Genomic DNA, 21,814 nt, shown 5'->3' on the forward strand with positions numbered 1-21,814 from the left:
TATGCCCACCAGGAGAAAAGATTGAACACATTCCACCTGTGTTGCCTCAGACGCATCCTCCAGATCTCGTGGAAGGACAAAGTTACTAACAGTGATGTCCTTAATCAGGCTGGATTGCCAAGCATGCAGACCATCCTCAGGCAACGCAGGCTACGGTGGCTAGGGCACGTCCGTCGGATGGATGATGGAAGGATCACGAAAGACATCCTGTATGGGGAACTGGCCTTTGGTGTACGACCAACCGGACGGCCTCATTTGCGCTTCAAGGATGTGTGCAAAAAGGATTTGAGAGAGCTTGACATTAATGTGAACGGCTGGGAGGAGCTGGCAACTGATCGTTGCAGCTGGAGGCGGGAACTTCATCCAAGGTCTGGGACGCGGCGAACAAAAGCTGCGACTACAGGCTGAGGAGAGGCGAAGACACAGGAAGGTCAGGTTTCAAGTGGAATATATGAACAGCACCCAGCACATCTGTTGCAACTGCGGCAAGGACTGTCACTCTCGATTGGGCCTTCACAGTCATGGCCGGCGATGCAAACCACCGTGAAGTGGACAAAACCAAGGCGCAATTCCATGGTCTTTCTAGACTGATGGATGCCAATGATGACAGGCAGTAGGTAAGACAAAGACTTGGTTCTTTTCAGTTGGACTGTCACACCGAGGACCTCACCTCGAATGTCCACACCTGCCCAAAATCAGAGCAGTGAAATATCTAAAAGCCATACTGCATACCTTGGTTGGGGAATCTCATTTAAGAAACCTGTCTCTGCAGCACTCTCGAGTGAACCTATGACAACCTAGCTGGCCTTCTAAGTCCCTCGTTCTCCTTCACCCCTTGTTTCCACTTCTGATGTCCACGGCTCCTAACACTTGCATCGCCTCCTCGACAACAACATCAGATTCTCCCCAAGATCTATGTTTGTGCATTGTCCGACCCACACCTGTCCCCGACCATGAATCTCACTTGCTACCTAGTGTACAGACAATAAAGATCTCGTGATTGGGTCCACACGCACCTCAGTCTCCTGCCCACTCAGTATGACACAAACCACATTGCTGTTAACTCTGTCTTGTGTGTTATTATATTGGGCTTTAATTTTTTTGTTTTTACCTTCCTTACCATGGCATCAAAGCGTAAATGTGATGCAAGCGATGGTGATGCATCAAAGAAAAGGAAAACAACCACGACTGAAACTAAAGTGGAATTAATAAAGCGTTCGGAAAAAGGTGAAACACCAATAAACATTGGAAAAGCGAACTTTAAAGTTTGTCTGACTTACGTACTGTACATATACCGACTTACAGACAGACTGAGGAATGGAACTCGTTCGTAATCCGGGGACTGCCTGTATGTGGTCATTCTGCTTTAGTAAATGTGCTTTGTATGATCCTATAATAAGTGTAATAATAATTATGCAAAAAAATTGGTACACTCCAACAAGGAGAAGTTGTGAAAAGTGGATTCTCTCTGACAGGGTCTCAGTCTCAAAGTTCTTGATGTTCCTGTTTGAGGTTAAGGTTTAAACACAAGGTGATGAGCACATTATCGCTCCTTGCTCCTGGCTACATGCTGCAGTGCCCATGTGTAGATAGTCATGGCACATACACCAAAATCACTCAAACAGCTTTAATAACACAAACATCTGCAGACTATCATAAGTAAAGCCTAAATTTTGCTATCAACTGAAGCTCAGTGAGTGTCAAACACTTGTTAGTAGTGTTACACAGCGCATGTAGTAAATACTAAAAGACAAGCTAGAAATAATACTTCTATTATAAATACTGCATGTTGTCATTGTCAGATGTAAAAATAACTTTCATTTTGGAATTCTGATCAATATTAGGTGGTGCATTTTTTTCATAAAAAATAACATTAATTGTAATTCCCTTACAATGTGAATTTTCCTAATGGGATTTCTTTAAACAAATTAATCCTATTAACTGAGGGATAGGTGTTTTGGTTTAAGATATTTTTGCTTAACAGCATTCATTTCTGTACTGCTCACCCAGTAAGCTTTGCACCTGATCTTGCACACTTATCTTGCAGGTGCTGAGTACACAAGGCTGGACTATGGAGTCACCGAGCCACCAGCCCTGGCTTTTCAGATTGCCTCTTGTCTGGCACCTTACCTCCACCCTACTTGCCAAGAATGACCAAGGAGAAACATACTGTAAGACTCCAGACAACATTTAAGGAGCATATAGATCCCTCATTGCAGGATGGTTATGGTCTCTGGAATGATTACTCTCCCTTTATCCTGCAACCGTTTTATCACTGCAGATATTATCATTTGTACGACATATGAACTTATTCTTGGAGCCACGTTTACAAGATCAAATTTTACAAATGAAACTAAGATGATATTTTTGTTCATTGGATGCAGGTTACCTTAAAGTACCTGTGATCAATAAAACCTCAGTAGGAGATCGCGCCTTTAGTTACAGAGCACCTAAACTGTGGAAAACTCTAGCAGTTACTGTCAGAAATGCTCTGTCTGTTTCTGTCTTCAAATCCAGACTAAAGACTTACATGTTCACTCAGGTATTCCACCTTGAAATGTAATTCCACTTGCTTGTGTTTGTTTTTACCACATTTATACCAATGCATATTAAATCGACTTGTTTAAGTTACAAATTACTAACAAATTACTAACTCTGTTCCTTCTTCTTGTTAAGCATTGTCTTGCTACATAAGATTTGAGGAGGCTGGCCGGTGGTGACAGACGAATCCTATGCTGACTGAAGATGATGACCAACTGCCATGATGGCCGAGACATACCATGCTGAGCTGGGGATTCAAGATACCATATAGCAACAATATCATTATTACTTGTTAACTGTCTTAGAAGTCTTATTTAATCTAGAATGCCCAGGAGGAGTGAGCAACCACTGGCTCTTGGACCCCCAGAGGTTTTTATCCCTCTTGATTTTCACTTGGGAGTTTTTGTACCTTTCCTCCATGGCCAGTAGGCATACTTATAGCTCTATAAAAGCATTGCATTATGATAGTCTGTAGTCAACTGTCTTCTTTGTTTCTTTATCTGATTTATTTGTTTTTCTTGCCTTATGCCTGTGTTAAAGCGCTCTGTGTCACTGCGTTAGAAGAGTTCTCTATAAAAATAAATTGAATTGAACATTATTCTGAAATTAAATTTCTTTGGACATTTATTCAGCTTTGTAGATGAGTAAAAGTATAACCAAAAAACTGTTGACTAGCCTTATACATTGGATGTCAAGCAGTTTTTATAAGTGTGTTCTGTTAATAAAAAAGCCAATGCACAAAGCACCTCCTGAAAAATAGTGTGGCGCACAGCGCTGTGGGTTTGGATGGGGCAAAGAAGGACGCAGAGGCAGTGTTCATTATGAACGATTTCTTTGAACACTTTATCTGTTTTTCTTGCCTTATGCCTGTGTTAAAGCACTCTGTGGCACTGCGTGAGAAAAGCGCTATATAAAAATAAGTTGAATTGAAGCACCAGCACCACGGAAATGATGCTCTCGGTCCAACAACCCTGTTTCCTTCAGGACCTACTCCTACATCCAGCCTTCCCAGCCTACTTAGCGCCCCTAGGCTCTCTCTCCACATACTGGTAGGCACAGTCACCCCATCATTTTCCTCCTAGGTGCCCCCAGTAGTTGCACACCCACATTTAACATTATTCCCCACAGTGCAACTATTTACATTACACAGGTTTCCCTCCTAAAACAGTCGTTACAAATAGTATTATTTTTCCTCGATGTTTTTCTTCCTTTGGTAGAAAGAACAAAACACCGAGGAAATATACTACTCTTCCGATAAATACTATTGAAAACTATTTAATGAATAGTATGAATACTATCCTAGACTAATTCTCATCATCTAACTTAGCAACAGAATTTTATTCAACAAACTAAATTCTGTGTGTGTAGTCTCTCGTATGGAGCTGACTCAAAGCTTTTTCAGTTGATTAACAATACACAAGACACTCTATGACACGGACCTCTATAATTCAGTATGTGGAAGAAAATTCTGTAATATCAATAATGTGACACAATGTGTGTAACTACTTCGCCAGCAAACGTTAGTATGTAACACACGTGTCAGTTCGCTACAGCAACTGTCCTGTAACAACAGGACCCCTTCAGACGAAGCATAACCCGGAAATAGTGGCGAAAACGTCACGTTCACCCACATTACGGAAGTAAACAACACCTGGCAGGAAAATAAACCGGAAGTATACTGCGAAAGGGTTGGGAATTCTTGTTCTCGAAAAGGTGAAGAAGTGTGTGTTGCACTGTACTGAGAATTCTGACGTAGGAGTCTATGTGATAGCAGCCGTTGGGCAGTTGGCAAGCAGCACTGGGCTTGTGCGGTCGTTTCGATTGCCGTGTTGGTTGTTCACTGTCTGACACATGAGTGTGTCCCTGGTGGTGATCCGTCTGGAGCTCGCAGACCAGTCCCAGTTTCCAGAAGGCTTCCAGTACACAGCCGGTGGGTCCTATTACACATTACACATCACACACATAATTGGTCCTGACCGATTTATTTCAGGATGTTTGTGGTTGTGGATAGTCTAGCCCTGTCTTTTGCATTTGTGAGGTATTCTTTGGAATTAAATAAAGAGTGATCAGGCTATCAGTGACGATCAGAAGATATTAAGCAACTCATCCTGCACGTGACTTGTGAAGAGTGCCTTCCAGGTGTATTACTGACCCAGCACCAGCATGTCATGGCAGAATGACTGAGGTAGCACTGCCTAGCAGTTATAATAGTAGAAATAAACGAAATAGAGAAACTGAAAGTCATTATATAATAATGGACTTGTCAGGGAGTCATTAAGGTTTTTTTTATATAACTTCATCTGATGAGGAACATTACAGCATCTTACATGGTGCTGAGCCATTTTGATTAAATTACATCTGAATATGTCAGTTACACATTGCAGTCTTTATTTGGACAGTGGAATTTTTTTTGTTGTTTTGGCCCTACTCCAGCACACTGAATTTTAAATGAGGTTGAAGTGCAGACTGACATCTTTCATTTGAGAGTATCCATATCTATATTGGGTTATTTGCATAGGGATTACAGCCCTTTTTATGCATAATCCACACAGTTTTGGGGTCCAAAGTTCATTGGACAGATAGTATAACAAATGGAATTGTCTTGTTTAGTATTTGATTGCAAATCTTTTCCATTTGGTGAATTCTTGATGTCTGCTAGTCATAGGGATAACCAGATGCTATTCATCTTCCCTGGTGATGCTCTGCCAGGCCTATACTGCAACCATCTTCAGTTCCTGCTTGTTTTCTTAGTTTTTATCTTCATTCTTGTCTTCAGTAAGTGAAACCCTGCCTGGAATAAAGGTCAAGTGAATGACTTAGCCTGTCAGGAACTTTCCACATTTTTGCCTAAAAAAACTCCATGGTTGCTTTAGCAGTGTGTTTTGGGTGATTATCCTGCTGTAAGGTAAATTGCCATCTATTGAGATCTGAGGCATTGTGGACTGCATCTGAGTAGGTACTGTACTCTGAATATTCAGAAAATTTTCTTGAGTAATTACCAGAACAAGTAACCCCCACCCTCTTTCCTGGTAAAATATTTTTAGAGGTTTCCTCTAGAGAAATTCATCTGAAGTACCTCAAGGGTATGACAGCCGAACCCTCATCTGGGACTTGATCTCTTTCTGCAGCTGGAGACATGTCTGAGGAGGAGATCCGAGAGAAGGCCTTAGGCTTGGCTCAGACCTCTCTAAATGGAAAGTCAGACACTGACCGCACAGCCCTCCTGCACCAGCATATTGGCAGCCGGGCCATGGCGGACATGGTCATTGAGACCTTCAAGCCAGATCCAGGTATGGCACAGGGTGTGAAGTACCTCTCCTGTGGAAAAAATCTGACATAACTCAAACAAAGGACCCGAGATAGGAGAGAGTGTCTTACTTTATTTCACCCCAGCTGGAGGGAGAGTCCCCTGAGTTTCCTCAAGCATCCAATACACACATATTATATAGTTCTTGAAATGCATGTTACATATATGGTAATATTTCTCATTGGTTTTCTTTCTGCGTGATCAACGCATGCTCAGTTCATGTTTCCTTCTAATTTGTTACTTACTTATCTACTACATTTCCTATAGGCTAAAGTAAGGTATATGCATCATAAAGCAGGCACCCTACACCCCTTCAGCTTATCTCTAAACCTGTCACCGTTATTTATTTTCTTGTTTTTTTTAGTCCCAGCATCTGGTCTTCTGGTCAGTCTGTTTACCCCTTAGAGTTGGGGGTGCAGTTTCGGTACATTCCTGCTTCTCACACAATTTCAATTTTTTTATAGAGCGCTCTTCTCACGCAGTGACACAGTGAGCCCATCCACAATGGGCTTTCTGCAGCAGTTACAGAACATCCCAGTTGTACATTTAATGCATACCATCATTTTTGCTGAATTTTCGTATTTTTCTCCCACACCGCACACAGTGTGAGCAGTGCAAGCCCTTCACCCACAGAGATTTTCATTATTCTTCCTAATGTACATGTATCCTGTGGGTGTTGTACTACAACACCCTGGCAGGCCACAGCTGAATGAGGTAACTAATTTATTGTGTAAGAAATAATTATTTACCAGTGATTCAAAACCTGTTTAGCTTAACCATTTGGTGGAGTGTGTTCTGTGGAAGTTATAAAAAATATCTTCAGTGTGGCACTGTTCTTCACTAATTCGGATCATTTTATTCTTCTTTGTATATTTTAGAGCAACAGAAATTCAGATTTTACATAAGGGTAACAGTACTGGTGGCCCTTAACTTGCAACAGGGTTCTGTTCCAAACCCTCTGTACAGTATTACATAAACCATAAGGATATACAATATGAAGAACTAACATATGGAAATGCTACATTGTATAACAGAGCTTTGTTATATTTTTTCCACCAGTTTCCTACATTATTCATCTTAAAATAATACTAATTTAGAATAATAGTAATATACAGTATATTTTTATAATTATGGAGCAACACAGCGAGTAGCAGTCAGACTTCCACAGTGCCTGGGTTTGATCCCCGCTCAGTCTGTGTGTAGTTTGCATGTTCTTTTTGTATTTTACTGAGTGTTTTTTTGGGTGCTACGGTTTGCTCCCACAGTCTAAAGACATGTCGTTCAGGTGACTTGGTGACGCTAAATTGCCTGTAGCCCCAGTTACTGGTTAGTCAGTGCCGGTCTCTAGCCCAGGTAAATGGTGAGGGTTGACAACAGGAAGGGGATCTGGTCTTAAAATCTTTGCTCCAGTAACACCTCCAAGTACTGCAGCACCTCCAATTACTGTGGCAACCTAGGTTCTGGAAAAAGCACCATAAAACAGAATACCAGTAGACAGCTTTTTAATGATATTTTTACGCACCACTATTACTTTCACATTTATTTCTAAATCTTCCTTCTTTTGCCTTTTTCTTTCCTGCAGCAGAAGAATACTCAGATTTTTGTTTGAAAGGTATTGTAAAAAAAATGGACTTGAATGAATTACAAAGGAAACATCCTGTAATTAAAACAACATTTCAAGGCGTCTGGTAGTGTAGTGGTTAGAGCTGCTGTCTTTGGACCCAGTAGTCAAAGGTTCCAATTCGGAATGCTTGGTCTCCTTTAAATCCAGGCTTAAGGTGTATCTTTTCCTTTACGTAACGGCTGCAGAGTTACTCTTGATCTATTCATTCTGTACTTTTTGTTTTATTCTAGTGTAATTACCCTATATCTATAATATGTTGGTAATTCCAAGTTCTTTTTCCAGAACCCTGTGGTGGCATGGCAGCCACTGCCAAAGTAGAATGTAAAAGTACTCCCAATGGATGCTGTGTAGTGTTATCAGCCCACACACCTTATTCACCAAGGTGACTTACATTGCTAGATACACTACTTACAATGGGTCACTCATCCATATATCAGTGGAACACACTCTCTCAGTGTCACTCACATACTATGGGGAACCTGAACAGCATGTCTTTGGAATGTGGGAGGAAACCAGAGCACTCGGAAGAAATCCACGCAGACATGGGAAGAACATTCAAACTTCATCCCCTGAGTGGGGATCAAACCCACATCCTCCCGTACCACCCAGGCGCTGTGAGACAGCAGCGCTACTCGCTGTACCACCGTGCTGCTGTTTAAATCGCTAAATAATTGTAAGTAGCCAAATACTGTAAGCTGCTTTGGAGAAAAGCGTCAGCTAAATTAATAAATATAAATTAAGTGCCACTGCTGATAGACATACTGACTAAATTAACAAGAAATATGGTGTGTTGCGGCAGTGTGGGCATCCGATGTTATCTTGTACAAGCTGATGGCTGTTCTTAGACATTTCAACGAAATGTTGGGACTAATAAAATAAGGTTGTTGGGACAAGACAGCTGTTGTAAGTATGGTTTGTCCTGAGTTACATTCATAAGCCTTGTGACACCTGTTAACGTTGAAATTTTCTTAGTGGTTTGTCATAGAAGTCTTTCATCACAAAGTTTGCATACATTACAACAGAGATGGCTTACTTATGGCAAAACACTATATTTAGTCAGAGAGGTACAATCACATTTGCAGGGTACAGTCTTCCCCTGCCTTACTAAACGTAATGGGTTCCTGAAAAACCCTTTCTTAATTTGCATAACTCTGAACTTTTTGTGCGTTTCTGACCCCCAAAATTGACCCACATTTATAACCTAAATATCTCAAAATGCCATGAAATAGGCACAGTTCCTCCAATGGTTAACATTAGTTGTCATAATAAGGCATTTTCCATTTGTTAATTACTGACTGGTTCTCTGCCTACACACTATTGCATGCCATACACTTAATAAAGCATGGATTTCCTCCAGCTACCACATTTTTCTTTCCACAGTCCAAACATTGTGCTTTGGGTGAAATGGTGACTCTAAATTGCCTGTAGAGTATGTGTGTGAGTTTGTTACATTACTATGCTGTATAAATGGGTTAACCTTGTCATAGTTCAATGCTAGTTAATAATCATGGTATGTTGCCATGCTTGAATACATTTAAACTCTTCATAATTCTCTCAGCTCAAATTGGTGTATCTCAGGGATTACTATAGATGGGTCTTTATTCAGTTGGTTATATTCCTGTGCTGGATGTTTAAAGTTAATTGCTTAGTGTTTCAGTGGGGACTGTATGTGGTAAATGCTGCCTGACAGATAGATGTGCCCAAGAGGATCATGGGAATGGCAATGAGAAGGAGGAGGAGATAACTGGTCCTGACCATGGTGCAGACATTCCAAGCAGTGGGGAGGCCATAAACATTGCCCCTGAGAGGGGTACTGTCCCTGACTCCCCTTCCAAGCAACTGCCAGACCAGATTTCCTTCTTCAGTGGGAACCCCTCTGTAGAGATTGTCCATGGTATAATGCATCTTTACAAGACCAAGTGAGTACATTCCTGTCTACTGTTAGGACTAGTACTTTGTAACGTTTCTCTTATTCACAGCTCATTAGGGGGTTATTATGCATGATATGAGAGAGATGGCAGATCTAGATGAAGTTTGCATCCTGTATCTCCTGCAGTAAGATGACATCACTGACCGAGGATGTGCGGCGGAGTGCCATGCTCTGTGTCCTCACGGTCCCTGCCACCATGACCAGTCATGACCTCATGAAGTTTGTGGCACCCTTCAATGACGTCATGGAGCACATGAAGATCATACGTGATTCCACACCCAACCAGTACATGGTGCTGATCAAGTTCAGCTCTCAGGTAGCTGCAGAAACAGTGGTCTGTATCATGCTTAGTAACATCTTTACTGATCCCTGATACTTATACTTTCTACTGATAGTTAACTTTTGTTGTTTTGACTGTTGTTGAAACATCTTTACAGATGAAATATTTTTGTACAGGTTCTCTGCATTCAGTGTTTTTGAAGGAGTTGTTTCTAAAGATCAGATGTGAAAATGATTTAGTTCTTCATCCTCTCCAGAACTGGATAGATGATTTAATACACTTATTGAATGTTGCTGGATTAAGTTCTTTATTTGTTGGATGTTGGGTAGATTGAAGGCCAGAATATATGGAGAAATTAATAGATAAGGCGTTTGTTTAAATTATTTGCACATCTTTTCAAGGAAGCATTATATTGCATGAATACCTTGTATGAACATTTTATGATGCTGATTAATTTATACTCTAAAATAGCAAAGCAGAAAGAGATTGGTCCAGTTTTTATTTTGCTGAAATCTATCCCTTGTTTTTAGCATCAAGTTCCTTCCAGATGTTTTGATTGCAATGGAACTGATCTACGTTTTCCTCCATAAGAAGATGTTATTAACCATGGGGGGGTTGCATTTTCACTAACCAAGTTTTGATAAATACGTTCTTATTGGAGTGAAGCACTGTAATGTGGGCATTGTTGGTGTCATTTCAGTTTGCAGTGCATCTGAATCTGTAAGGTAACTTTTACAGTCTGATCCTACTCATCTGATGTCCCTATTTACAGAATTACCTGTTGTTTTGGTCACAAGGTTACTATTGATCTGATGGATTTCAATGAAAAACATTATTCAGTTTAAAAACCATTCAAAAGCTATTGTTATAAATTTGAAAAAAAATTATGAATCCAAAAATTACAAAATAAGTATTATTTGAAGGTACAGTTGATCATTTTGTTTACCCATCACTGATACTTATTTCTGTTTTAAGTATCTTGTTACTTTTTAAATTCAAAAGATGAGAATCATTGTTAGTTTAGTCTTCTGATATTGGATTCTGTATTGAACCCAAAAAATCACAATTGCTTATGATCATTCAGACACTATGTAACAATGATCAGCTGCATGTTTCCTGTATTTGAGTATGCAACACTGCAACTTCTACTTGAAGACACACTTTGTGGTATTTGGTGTATGTGGAAACGTTTATATACACAGAGAGGTGTTTAGAATGTGTGCTGCTTCTGTTTTACTTCGCCTTAACACAGCCTGGTTGTCTCAGTCCTACCAGTGTTTTCAGTTCACCCCCTTGTCCTCTCTTAGGCTGATGCGGACAGCTTTTACATGGCCTGTAACGGGCGGCAGTTCAATTCCATCGAGGAAGCAGTCTGCCAGCTGGTTTACGTGGAGAGGGCAGAGGTCTTCAAATCTGAGGAGGTGAGAGCAGCTAACTCCAAGTAATCCTACCATAACTCTAGCTTCCTCTTCTGTAAGCTTTCATCACCACTTTTTAACCCCTACAGATTCCATTCAGAGTTGGAGTTAGCATTCAGATTCAGAACTGCTGTGTGTTTTCAATTTTTATTGTGCAATAATACTTTTTTCTTTATCATAATCTTAAAATGATAAATATAATAATCTTTCATTTTTAATTAGTCTTCTATTAGGTGGGTACGGTGGCGCAGCGGGCTTGGCCTGTGCCTGCTCTCTGGTGGGTTGGGGGTTTGAGTCCCGCTTGGGGTGCCCTGCGACGGACTGGTGTCCTGTCCTGGGTGTGTTTCCTCCCCCTCCAGCCTTACGCCCTGTGTTGCCGGGTTAGGCCCCGGTTCGCCGTGACCCCGCTTGGGACAAGCGGTTTCAGTCTGTGTGTGTGTGTGTGTGTGTGTGTGTGTGTGTGTGTGTGTGTGTGAGTGAGAGTGTGTGAGTGTGTATAAAGACGCCATCAGTGAATGACAAGAATAGTAGGTAAGAATACTTTCCATTACCAGTTTATGTAGCTAAAAGCTGCAAATTTGGCCATATTGACTGGTGTTTTTATTCCGGTCCAGTAATCTTCGCTTGCCTTGCGAAGGGAATGCATTCCTGAAAAACACTTAACTATTCTTAACATGTATTCATTTAGTTGACAGTTTTATTCAAAGTGACTTAGAATGTTAAGCTGCTTACAACTACTTATGCATTTATACAGCTGGATAATTTTACTGAAGTAATTTAGGGAAAGTGTAGCAGTTAGGCATAATGACTCGAAATCTAGAGGTTGTCTTTTTGAGTTCTGATCCTACCATTGCCTTTGAAAGAAGCATTTATCCTGAACTGCTGCAGTATAAATGCCCTGCTGTTTAAATTGGTAAAGCTATATGGAAAATGAATTAATAAAATTTCTTTTGAGGTAGCCTAGGACATCAGAGTTGTTACCTTGCAATCAAAGGACAAGAGCCTGAATCCAACCTGCTGCTCCAGTACCCTTGATCACAGTACTTAACAAGAATTAATTCATAACGCTCTATTAATGTGTAAATTGTAATCATTGTAAGTAGCAGACCTAAAAATGTTAGTTACTTCGGAAAAGGTATTAGTTTTTTAAATTTGCTTATTCCTAATGACAAAATTTTATTTGAAAAGCAGATTTATTGAAAAGATGTTTAAATTGCTTATTGCTTATGCAATAAAGAAAAAAGTTTTCATTTCTGGACAAGTGCTATGACTTTTAATTATTTTTTTGAAAGTAAATTCTTTTAGTTGAGTACTGTATTTAGCTACTTTACAGACCTCTTGCTATTATATACTGTACACTTAAATGGTTACAAAAAAACATGCATATATATGATACTCAGTGTTTATGTATTAATTCAACCTTTAATGCAAAAAAACAGAACACAAAAGAAATCAAAGATGACAATGCAAGTGAATTCACACTCACTGGAAAAGCTGACATCATTTGGAGAGGTGAAATGTGGGGGTGGAATTACAGATTGGAGCAATGAGTGGTGGAGATTAGCAGGCAGGGGCTAATGGTGGTTGAGAATTTAATGCAGCACAAGCCACTTTGCTGTATTATAACTGCGATGCGGACTATATGGTGGCGCTGCCCTTATGTTCCTCAGCTTGCGGGAGGCATGCAAAATCCAAATTTGGTCTTTGTAAATATGATAAGAAATGCTGTGTAAATTGGAACAGAGGTATTTGTAATCCGGAGTTCTGGTATTTCAGTGATGACTTACTTGGATTTAATTATGGTATTGCTGTGACATATCACACGTTCACTTTTGATTTTATCTGGTGCTTCTGGGTTTGAGAAATGTGACAGCCTGCTACTTAATCTCCCATGTCCCTCACAGGGGGCCAGCCTGCCCGTGATGGACCTCACAGAGCTACCCAAGTGCACAGTGTGCTTGGAACGCATGGATGAGTCAGTCAACGGTGTGCTCACTACACTCTGCAACCACAGCTTCCATAGCCAATGTCTTCTGCGCTGGGAGGACACCACGTGAGTAATACTTGGGGACCTCAAATTCCATTAATGGACTTTTCCAGTAAAATATCCAGTTGTAAAAGTGGGTCAGATTGTGAGCAGCAGACCCATCTTTGAATACTACTGGTCTAGAGGTTCTTTGGATGTGCCCCCTTTGTCGCACAGTGGAATGCACCATACATTGTCACAAGTACACAGCCAGGAACCTGAAACAGTCCATTGCATTCTGCTTTACTATGGACTTATTTAATTCATTCATATTTTTTACTCTTTTGTACGATTCATGTGATTCGAGTGCTTGCCTCATTCATCTGAATAAATAAATGTAAGTTTCTGTTTCTCTCCCTGCCATTAGGCTTTTGTGCCATTGTCCTAATGACCTTTTGTGGTGGAGCACACATACAATATGCCCCTCCCGCCTCCCACTAACCACGTGCGTGCCTAGTAGTTCCAACAACAGAACTGCCAATGCCAGGTATTTCAGGTGTGCAGCAGTAGTATTTAAGAGCACAGCCTATGTTGCCCTTGTCCCCAGGTGTCCTGTCTGCAGGTACTGCCAGACCCCTGAGCCAGTGGAGGAGAACAAGTGCTTTGAGTGCGGTGTCCATGAGGTAACGGTCTGCTTCAGCCTTGCGTCCTCCAGGAAGTGGCATGCCAGGCTGCTGGGGTCTACTGCTTAAAGATCCTGACTTTTCCATGAGGGGGGGCTGCTTTTTTACCCTGTGCTTTCACTAAAAATACCTAAATCATTCTCTGGTTTAAAGTATCTGCTGGCCAGATAATAATATACTAGTAGCTGTACTGCTAAAATATTCATTTATTTGCCAGCCATCTGATATGGTGTACATGTCTTCTAGAGTGAATAAATGCCTTCTTCCTATGGTATATTTTACATTTTTTATATAGCAGTGAGACTCAGTAGAGCAGTGGGTAGCATGGGTGCCTCACAGCAAAAAAACTTAGCCATAGGTTCGATCTGAATTCAGTTTATATCCCACAGTCCAAACGCATGTGTTACAGCTGGCTTGGTGGCTCTAAATTGCTTATTGGATGTGAATGGGAGGGTGACTATTTGTGATTACCCTGTGACAGACTGGCTTCCCATCTGCAGTATACCCTGCTTTCCTAGTATCCTGTGATTCTGGGATAGGCTCTAGTCTACCATGTCCCTGTTTTAGAACAAGTAGTTATCAGTAGTTACAGTGTGAGTTTTCTGTTGTTCAGTAATGTTTTAATCAAACCAGCTGTTTTGAGACCTGCAATATCCCTGAACTTCTAAATGAATAATAATGAGGTCACTGAAATATTAGAGGAAGTTTTCTGATTTTCATTTATTTAGCTGATGCTTTTCTCCAAAGAGACTTACACTGTTAAGCTATATACAGATATTTACTCATTTATATAGCTGGGTAATTTTATTCCAGTAATTTAGAGTAAGTATCTTGCTCAAGGGTATTGCAGACGGAGGTGAGATTTGAACCTGCAATATTGGGTCTAAAGGCAGCAGCTCTAACCACTCTGCTACCAGCTGTCTCTCTAAGCTTGCTGTCTAAGAAATAGCTCAGTTGTTACAACAGGAGTAGGACAGTAGAATTTGTTTAATTTTTGTTAAGCCATCAGCTTACTTTCTTTGTCTCTATCTCATGTATTTTGTTCCAACCACAGCTTTCTCCTCCGTTATGTTTTCAGTAAATCTCATTTTACTTTTTTCATTGACCAGCTTCCTTTTCTTGCTTTCTCCAAAACCTTTGACATTTTTTTTATCTTACATTTTCTGCTGTATTTAATCTTAATTACACTTTTTTTTTTATCCAAAATGACTTACAGTCCTTTTTATTAATACAGGAAATTTTGCTGGAGTGAATAAAGTTAAGTGCTGTGCTCAAGGCTGCTACAGCAGGGTTTCTCTTTGGGATTTAAACCAGTAAACTTCAGGTTACAAATGAAGTTTTTGCCAGCCGTGCTACTTTCCATTGTCTAGTTGAGCTGTCCTCCCTGTCCTTACCAGCTGTGCTGTCACCCATGCAGAACCTGTGGATTTGCCTGATCTGTGGTCACATTGGCTGTGGACGCTATGTCAGCCGCCATGCTTACAAGCATTTTGAGGAGACTCAGCACACGTATGCCATGCAGCTCACTAACCACCGTGTCTGGGACTATGCTGGAGGTAGCTGGGCTCATCTTCCCTCCTTGACTGGGTCTGTCCCAGTAAAAACTCCAAATTCATGACTGCACTGAGTACCTACAGTGCTGTGAAAAAGTATTTGCCCCCTCCCTGATTCCCCCCCATATTTGTCACAGTTAAATGATTGAGATCATCAAACAAATTTTAATATTACACAAAGATAACCCAAGTAAATACAAAATGCAGTTTTTAAATGATGATTTCATTTATTAAGGGAAAAAAGCTGTCCAAACCTACCTGGCCCTATGTGAAAAAGTAATTGTCATGAAGACAGGAAAATTCTATGCAAATCGCATAGGATAAAACATTAAATAGTCATCAGGAGTGAATACTTCTACAGATACTGTATGATGTGGGTGAGGCACAGTGACTAGGTTGGTGCCCCTTCTATGTTTGAAAACAGTAGTAACTACAGGTGTGGAGGACTGCAATAAATGATTTGTTCACTCAGCTAACCTGTTGTCCCCAATCTGTATGTTTCCCAGACAACTATGTCCACCGGCTAGTGGCCTGTAAGACAGATGGCAAAATGGTGCAATATGAGTGTGAAGGAGACTCCTGCCAGGATGAGAAGATTGATGCACTCCAACTAGAGGTACATCAGCCATAACCATGATTTTAAGCTGCTAACTAATAGTTGCTCCGATGTATTGTTAAATCCTATATTCACACAAAAAGTATTATTCCAGTTCTTCAAGAAATGTGTTAAAGTCATCTGTGGCAGCTCCTTCAAAGTGCGCTGCTATATTGCATACCTATGAGAAGGGGGGATAACCTGAAGTACTACATTAAAATATCCTGTGTAAATGCACAAAATTCAGTTGCTTTGGATAAAGTGTTACAGAAACAACGAATGAGCAATTAATAAAATAAATGTTACCTGAACTTTAAAAAGACCTGTTTTATGAATTGTAAATACTGTAGTTCCTATTCTGCAGACCAGCTTTTATTCAGAACTCCATGCTGGTTAGTTGAACTTTTTACTTTTGTACCTATATAAAACTTTCACTGAATATACAAATTAAATTTCATTAATCCTGACAATTCGTTGTTCTTTTTCCAGTATTCATATCTTTTGACAAGTCAGCTGGAATCTCAAAGAATTTACTGGGAAAATAAAATTGTGCACTTGGAAAAGGACACAGCAGAGGAGGTGAATATTATAGAAAGTCTTTATTTAAGTAGTTTGGTTTTGCTTTACCATCCATGTAATTATTGACTATTACATGGTTTCAGTGTTAATGAAATGTTTAACTTTTGGGAGATTTTCATTTATTTGGATGTTATAAGGAGGTATTCATTTTGGTGGGCAGCACGGTGGCACAGCGAGTAGTACTGCTGTCTCATGGTGCCTGGGTGGTGGGAGAGGATGTGGAATCAATCTCTGCTCAGTCCTGTGTGGAGTTTGCATGTTCTCCCCGTGTCTGCTTGGGGTTCCTCCCACTGTCCAAAGACATTCTGTTCAGGTTCACCCATAATGTGTGAGTGATAGAGAGAGTGTGTTCCACTGATGTATGGATGAGCCATTGTACAATACTAGCATTGTAAGTCACCTTGGTGAATAAGGTATGGGATGATAACACTACATAGTCTGTTGGAAGTCGCTTTGCAGAAAATGCTAAATTAATAGACGTAAATGTATTTGGTGACATATCAACTGAAAAACCTGTAAATTACATCAGTTCTCTCTAACTACTGTACATTTAGCTTATTATAATATTATTTTAGCTTATTATTTAGCTTATTATTATAAATTACCCAGGTTGTTTATTACCCACTGTAGTTTTAACAGTATACCATGCACACAACAGATCAATAACATGAAAGCCAAGTTTAAGGAGACCATTGAAAAATGTGACAGTCTGGAGCGCAAGATGATTGAGCTTCACAAGGAGAAACAGTCCATGGAGAAGAAGTAAGAGCCATGGGGGATACATCCCTCTTTAAGTCTACTCCACAGATTTTCTTCTTGATTACGCATTGTTCTAATTAAGCTTGATAAAACTGAATTTTTAAATTTTACATTGGAGTTACTTGGCTTGAATGCTATAAATTTAACAACAAATCTAAATGTTTGATTTAATGCGAATTTTCTCTTCACCCTTGTCTCCTTTTTCTGCCCCACCCTCTCCTACCTAACTGTTTTATTCCCCATTTATGTCTTTCTACTTGCAGGTGCACACAGCTTAATGCTAAGGTGTCTCGGCTGTCCCAGGAGCTGAAGGAGGAGCAGGAGATGAACAAGTGCCTGCGTGCCAACCAAGCACAGCTGCAGGCTCAAGTGCGAGAGGAAGAGAGACGGGCACGAGATCTGGCCGATTCCAAAGAGAGCCGTATCACAGAGCTACAGGAGCAGCTACGTGATATCATGTTCTACCTGGAGACACAGCAGCAGATCAGCCAAATGCCAGCGGAGGCCCGCCAGGAGATCCAGGAGGGGCAGATCAACATTGCTTCGGGCCCCTCCCCTGGAGCCAGCACTGGGAAATTAGGCTCCCGGAAAGGCAGGGGTAAAAGGGGAAAGTAAGATAGTTGAGGAAAGAGACAGAAATGGTGCGAGATGCCGTTAAGAGACATCTGCTCTCTCCACCACTTCAGTGTCAGCTGATGTAAACAGAATTAATTGTGATATTTTTATTTAGGTTATAAGGTAAAAGAGTTAAAAGTCTTTGGAGTGAAAGTGGAAGGATGTTTATGGGACAAGCCAATATGTGAAAGTTGGAACTCCTAAGCAGCATACATCTGGTAGGTTATGGCAAATTAAATCAATGGTGGAGATTTCTGCCTGTAAATTAAATATATTTACAATTTGTTTTTCCTATTGTTGCAGAAGGGGGGCGCAGTGGGTTTGACCGGGTCCTGCTCTCCAGTGGGTCTGGGGTTCGAGTCCCGCTCGGGGTGCCTTGTGACGGACTGGCATCCCGTCCTGGGTGTGTCCCCACCCCCTCCAGCCTTATGCCTTGTGCTGCTGGGTTAGGCTTCGGCTCCCTGCGACCCCCGCATGGGACAAGCGGTTTCAGAGAGTGTGTGTGTGTTGTTGCAGATGTTTCCTTTATGAAGACTCAATGACTCATCCAAATCTGCATTAAAAAGCATTACCATTTTATGGTGTTCTGTATCCTTATTTCCCCTGAAAGTATAGTGTTTTTTAAATCCTTTCTTTCTCTAGCAGTTAAAGTCATGAGAAGCCATTCAACCTTATTTGAGTAACATTGACAATTCCAGTTCTTATCCAAAAAGGATAAAAAGCCTGATATCCTGTACCAGAGCCTCCTCCAATTGTATAAATCAATCATCCACCCCTGAATAAGAGATCACCAGAACTAAAAGGCAGATTAGCAGCAACAAAGACTTTGCATCTTTATGCATGTGTGTTGTTGCCTCAATAGTAACTTCACATAGAACTAGTTTTTGTATATGTTTTTATTATTATACCTTACATGTGTGGCATGTATTTGTCTAACATACACATGCTGTTGGTACTGCAGCAATATAAACAGGAATATGATCATAGAGTGACAAATGGACCAAGGGCACCTTTTCTGCCAAGGAGTTCCCAGCCCTTCTGAGGCACATAATTGAGCTTGCTACTAAATTAAACTCAAGCATGTCAAGAACTCTCCTAAAATAAGAACTTCAAAAATGATGGGCATACAGGTGCAAAAGTTTTCTATGTCTTTACATTTTACATTTATTCATTTATTAAATGTTTTTCTCCAAAGTGGCATATATCTCAGAGAACAATACAAAAAGTGCATTACCCCAAAAGAGAAATCTGGATACAGACAAGTGATTCTTCAGTACAGTAAATTTTTCATATACCAGTGCATAAACCAGTATACATTACATGAGTAGCTTGATATAGTTCTTTTTTTAAAATTGTTAAACAGATAACATATGTTTATCAATTACTTAAGAGATCAGGGGAGAAATGACTGAAAAATTTAATTTTAATACTTGGAATGCTGGAAGATACTCATATGCTATACATTTTGTGTACTTGTGAAATCGAGCTTCGACCTTTGCTGATGTGATGCAATGGTGATGACTCACAGTATAGAAAACACTGGCCTCCTTCCACAAAAGTACACTAGCAATACGTATTTGTTCTGTTGATGGCCTTCTTCTTGAAAAATGACTTTGCAGAAAGACAGTCATAGTTAAGTGACGGTATAGCAGTATTATTCTAGGTGTGTATAAACCGTGTGCTATTAGTGTGACAGGCTTAACTGCAATAACTATTCCATGTTTCAGTTTGAGATATAATCTGTCCATTTTCTCGCTTCACCTGTCCTCTGTTGTCATGGTACCATAATATACTGAAAGTCAAATAATATTACAGGAAAGGATGAATATTAGAATTACATAATGATAATAATAAGTGATGACGTACGGTTCAAGCACTCCCAGCCTCGACTGACTGGACAATTAGATATGGGAATAAACATAAGATTGGGAAACACGGAGACATGTTATACAATTTAGGTGAGACAGCTGATATATTACGAAACTAAGAAACGTCTACGACAAACACTTAATAAGAAACAGTTTACAAAGTTAACCGACAATGTTACTCCGTACTTTCGCCGGCTCATGTGTTGGGCAAATCACCACCAAAGCTTTCGTGTAGTCCTACTACTTCCTTTATGTAGTTCCACTCTTCCAGAGTCTGTTTGTCTTATTTTCATACTTATCAGCAAATGTTATTACAAAAGACCTTTAGCTTCATTACACCACTGTAAAAATCTGTTAAATCCACTAATTTACAGCTGGCGAGGGCTGTTGAGGACGAGCACGAGCGTGTTCGCAGTTTCGCATGGCGTTGTATTCCTCCGCCCGTTTTTTTGTCTCTCTTCAGACTGTTTTGGTGTTTTCCCAGATAGCAAAGGAGAGAGAAGCTGAGTTATCAACTAATATAATTTTTTATTGAACATTATTTTTCATTTGAAGGATTAAGTCACACAGACCAGTCATTAAAAATAAGTCTTTTGTTATAAAGACAAGTGACACGCTCTGTTTTAAAGTGAAGTCTTGTTTTAAATTTGTAGCCGTAATGCTCATGCTGCAGAGACACAGACAGTGAGTGAGTGGGTTCGTTAGCCTAGCAAAGGAGCTGACGTTTGCGGCGGTTTTTTATCGTACTTCGGCGCTTCGAGACCCACATCTGCACTCGCTCCTGCTGGCACAGTGTTTCTGGAAATAGTGGGAATAAAGCGCCATCCCGGGTCGTTTATGGGATTACCATGTCCATGAAGCAGGCCGGTGGTAACCGTAAACCTGGCGGAGCTGCCGCGGCCTCCGGCACTGGGGGAGGTGGAGGAGGAGCGGGCGGCCGGCAGAGCGCAGGCAGGTACGTACTCGTGCTTCACTGTATGATACCCACACGCAATGTGTATGTGTATGACTGTGCACAGCAGGCCGCTGTCGTGGGCCTGGGTCCGAGCCCTGGCTTGTAGGCCCCTGAGCGATTGCTGCGATGGAGGCTGGCCGGCCCTGTGGGCCGCAACAACAGCACAACGTTTTTCCGACTATTGCATTTTGAGTTCTTCTGGGTCCGAGGGTTCCTGCAGATGCCGCGCAGTCAGCTTGTGACTTCTAACGCGGGGCTCTGGGCTGCTTTATTTTATAATTTATGTGCTCTGGAAGTCAGGTGCAGAATCTTTTATAAAGTTGCTGAACAGAAACGGCGAAGTACTAGTACTACTAGACTGACTCTGCATAGGCTAGTACTGACATTCATCCTTCATCATTGGTATAGGCATAGTTGAAGCTGTTAACGATTTAGAAGATTATTCCTCTGTGTTTAGTGTGATGCTCTGGTGATCAGTGAGGACGTTGAGATGCTGTTTGATCATGATGTTCAGTAAGACCTGTTTGTTGACTTCATATGATATGGTTTCCCATCTAAGACTAGGTTTGGCTAGTAGTGATAGCAAGGATTTAAAATTCAACAGAAAGAGCGGGTTCTGTATGTATATTTCCTTGTTTTCAGTTTGTTTGGAGACCATGTTAAATGTATTGAGTGAAGATACTTGGTAGATATGGACAGCTATTGACCCTGTTGGGTTACTAATTTGAAAAAATGTCTCTCACAGTTTTCTCATTTGGGACTGTTTTAAAAGTTTCAGCTTATAAATGCAAAATGGTGTTTAAGACATTCATGTCTTCATAATGTGATCTTCTTATTCACTGTTTCCATTCAGAAGACTCTCTATCCTTTCCCTTGAGGTTAATGAAGAGGTTTGTCTTGTATGTATACCCCATTTACTTGTATAGAAATATGCTGTTTTGAAATTGATGGAATTTTATCAAAGGATTGATTTTAAAAAAAAATCTTTTTCACCTCTATCAATGACTGTTCAAGGGATAAAGTTTCAGATTAACAACTTTTCTGTGACATCTGAGTTACCCAATTAATAGGAATTTAGGTAGAGGGTTGTTGGTTCTCATACTGAATTGCTAAGTTAATGATATGATGACATGCTACATGG

General features: G+C 40.5%; 2 protein-coding genes and 1 long non-coding RNA gene across 11 annotated transcripts in view; all 3 read left to right on the forward strand.

Annotated features, from left to right (window-relative positions):
- The first annotated feature begins 581 nt into the window (after positions 1-581).
- Positions 582-2,743, forward strand: LOC108934804 (uncharacterized). Its single transcript, XR_001966158.2, has 3 exons — positions 582-617; positions 2,048-2,171; positions 2,677-2,743. It is a non-coding gene; the product is annotated as an uncharacterized LOC108934804 (long non-coding RNA).
- Positions 2,744-4,216: 1,473 nt separating this feature from the next.
- On the forward strand, positions 4,217-18,174 carry brap (BRCA1 associated protein). The gene is made up of 12 exons (XM_018752791.1): positions 4,217-4,471; positions 5,670-5,831; positions 9,163-9,391; positions 9,529-9,718; positions 10,990-11,103; positions 13,005-13,153; positions 13,674-13,749; positions 15,167-15,305; positions 15,809-15,918; positions 16,387-16,476; positions 17,135-17,238; positions 17,499-18,174. Exons 1-12 carry the CDS (start codon positions 4,393-4,395, stop codon positions 17,848-17,850), a joined length of 1,794 nt encoding a protein of 597 aa, XP_018608307.1. The 5' UTR covers positions 4,217-4,392; the 3' UTR covers positions 17,851-18,174.
- Positions 18,175-20,177: 2,003 nt separating this feature from the next.
- Positions 20,178-21,814, forward strand: part of atxn2 (ataxin 2) — a 29,196-nt gene continuing 27,559 nt past the window's right edge. For all 9 annotated transcript variants that reach the window (XM_018752957.1, XM_018752949.1, XM_018752950.1 and 6 more), the window contains exon 1: positions 20,178-20,673. In XM_018752957.1, coding sequence (XP_018608473.1) covers positions 20,567-20,673 — 107 coding nt within the window. In that variant the 5' untranslated portion in view covers positions 20,178-20,566. The remainder of the gene's footprint in view (positions 20,674-21,814) is intronic.

This window comes from Scleropages formosus, chromosome 1 (assembly GCF_900964775.1).
Source record: "Scleropages formosus chromosome 1, fSclFor1.1, whole genome shotgun sequence".
In the NCBI taxonomy this organism is placed as follows: Eukaryota; Metazoa; Chordata; class Actinopteri; order Osteoglossiformes; family Osteoglossidae; genus Scleropages; species Scleropages formosus.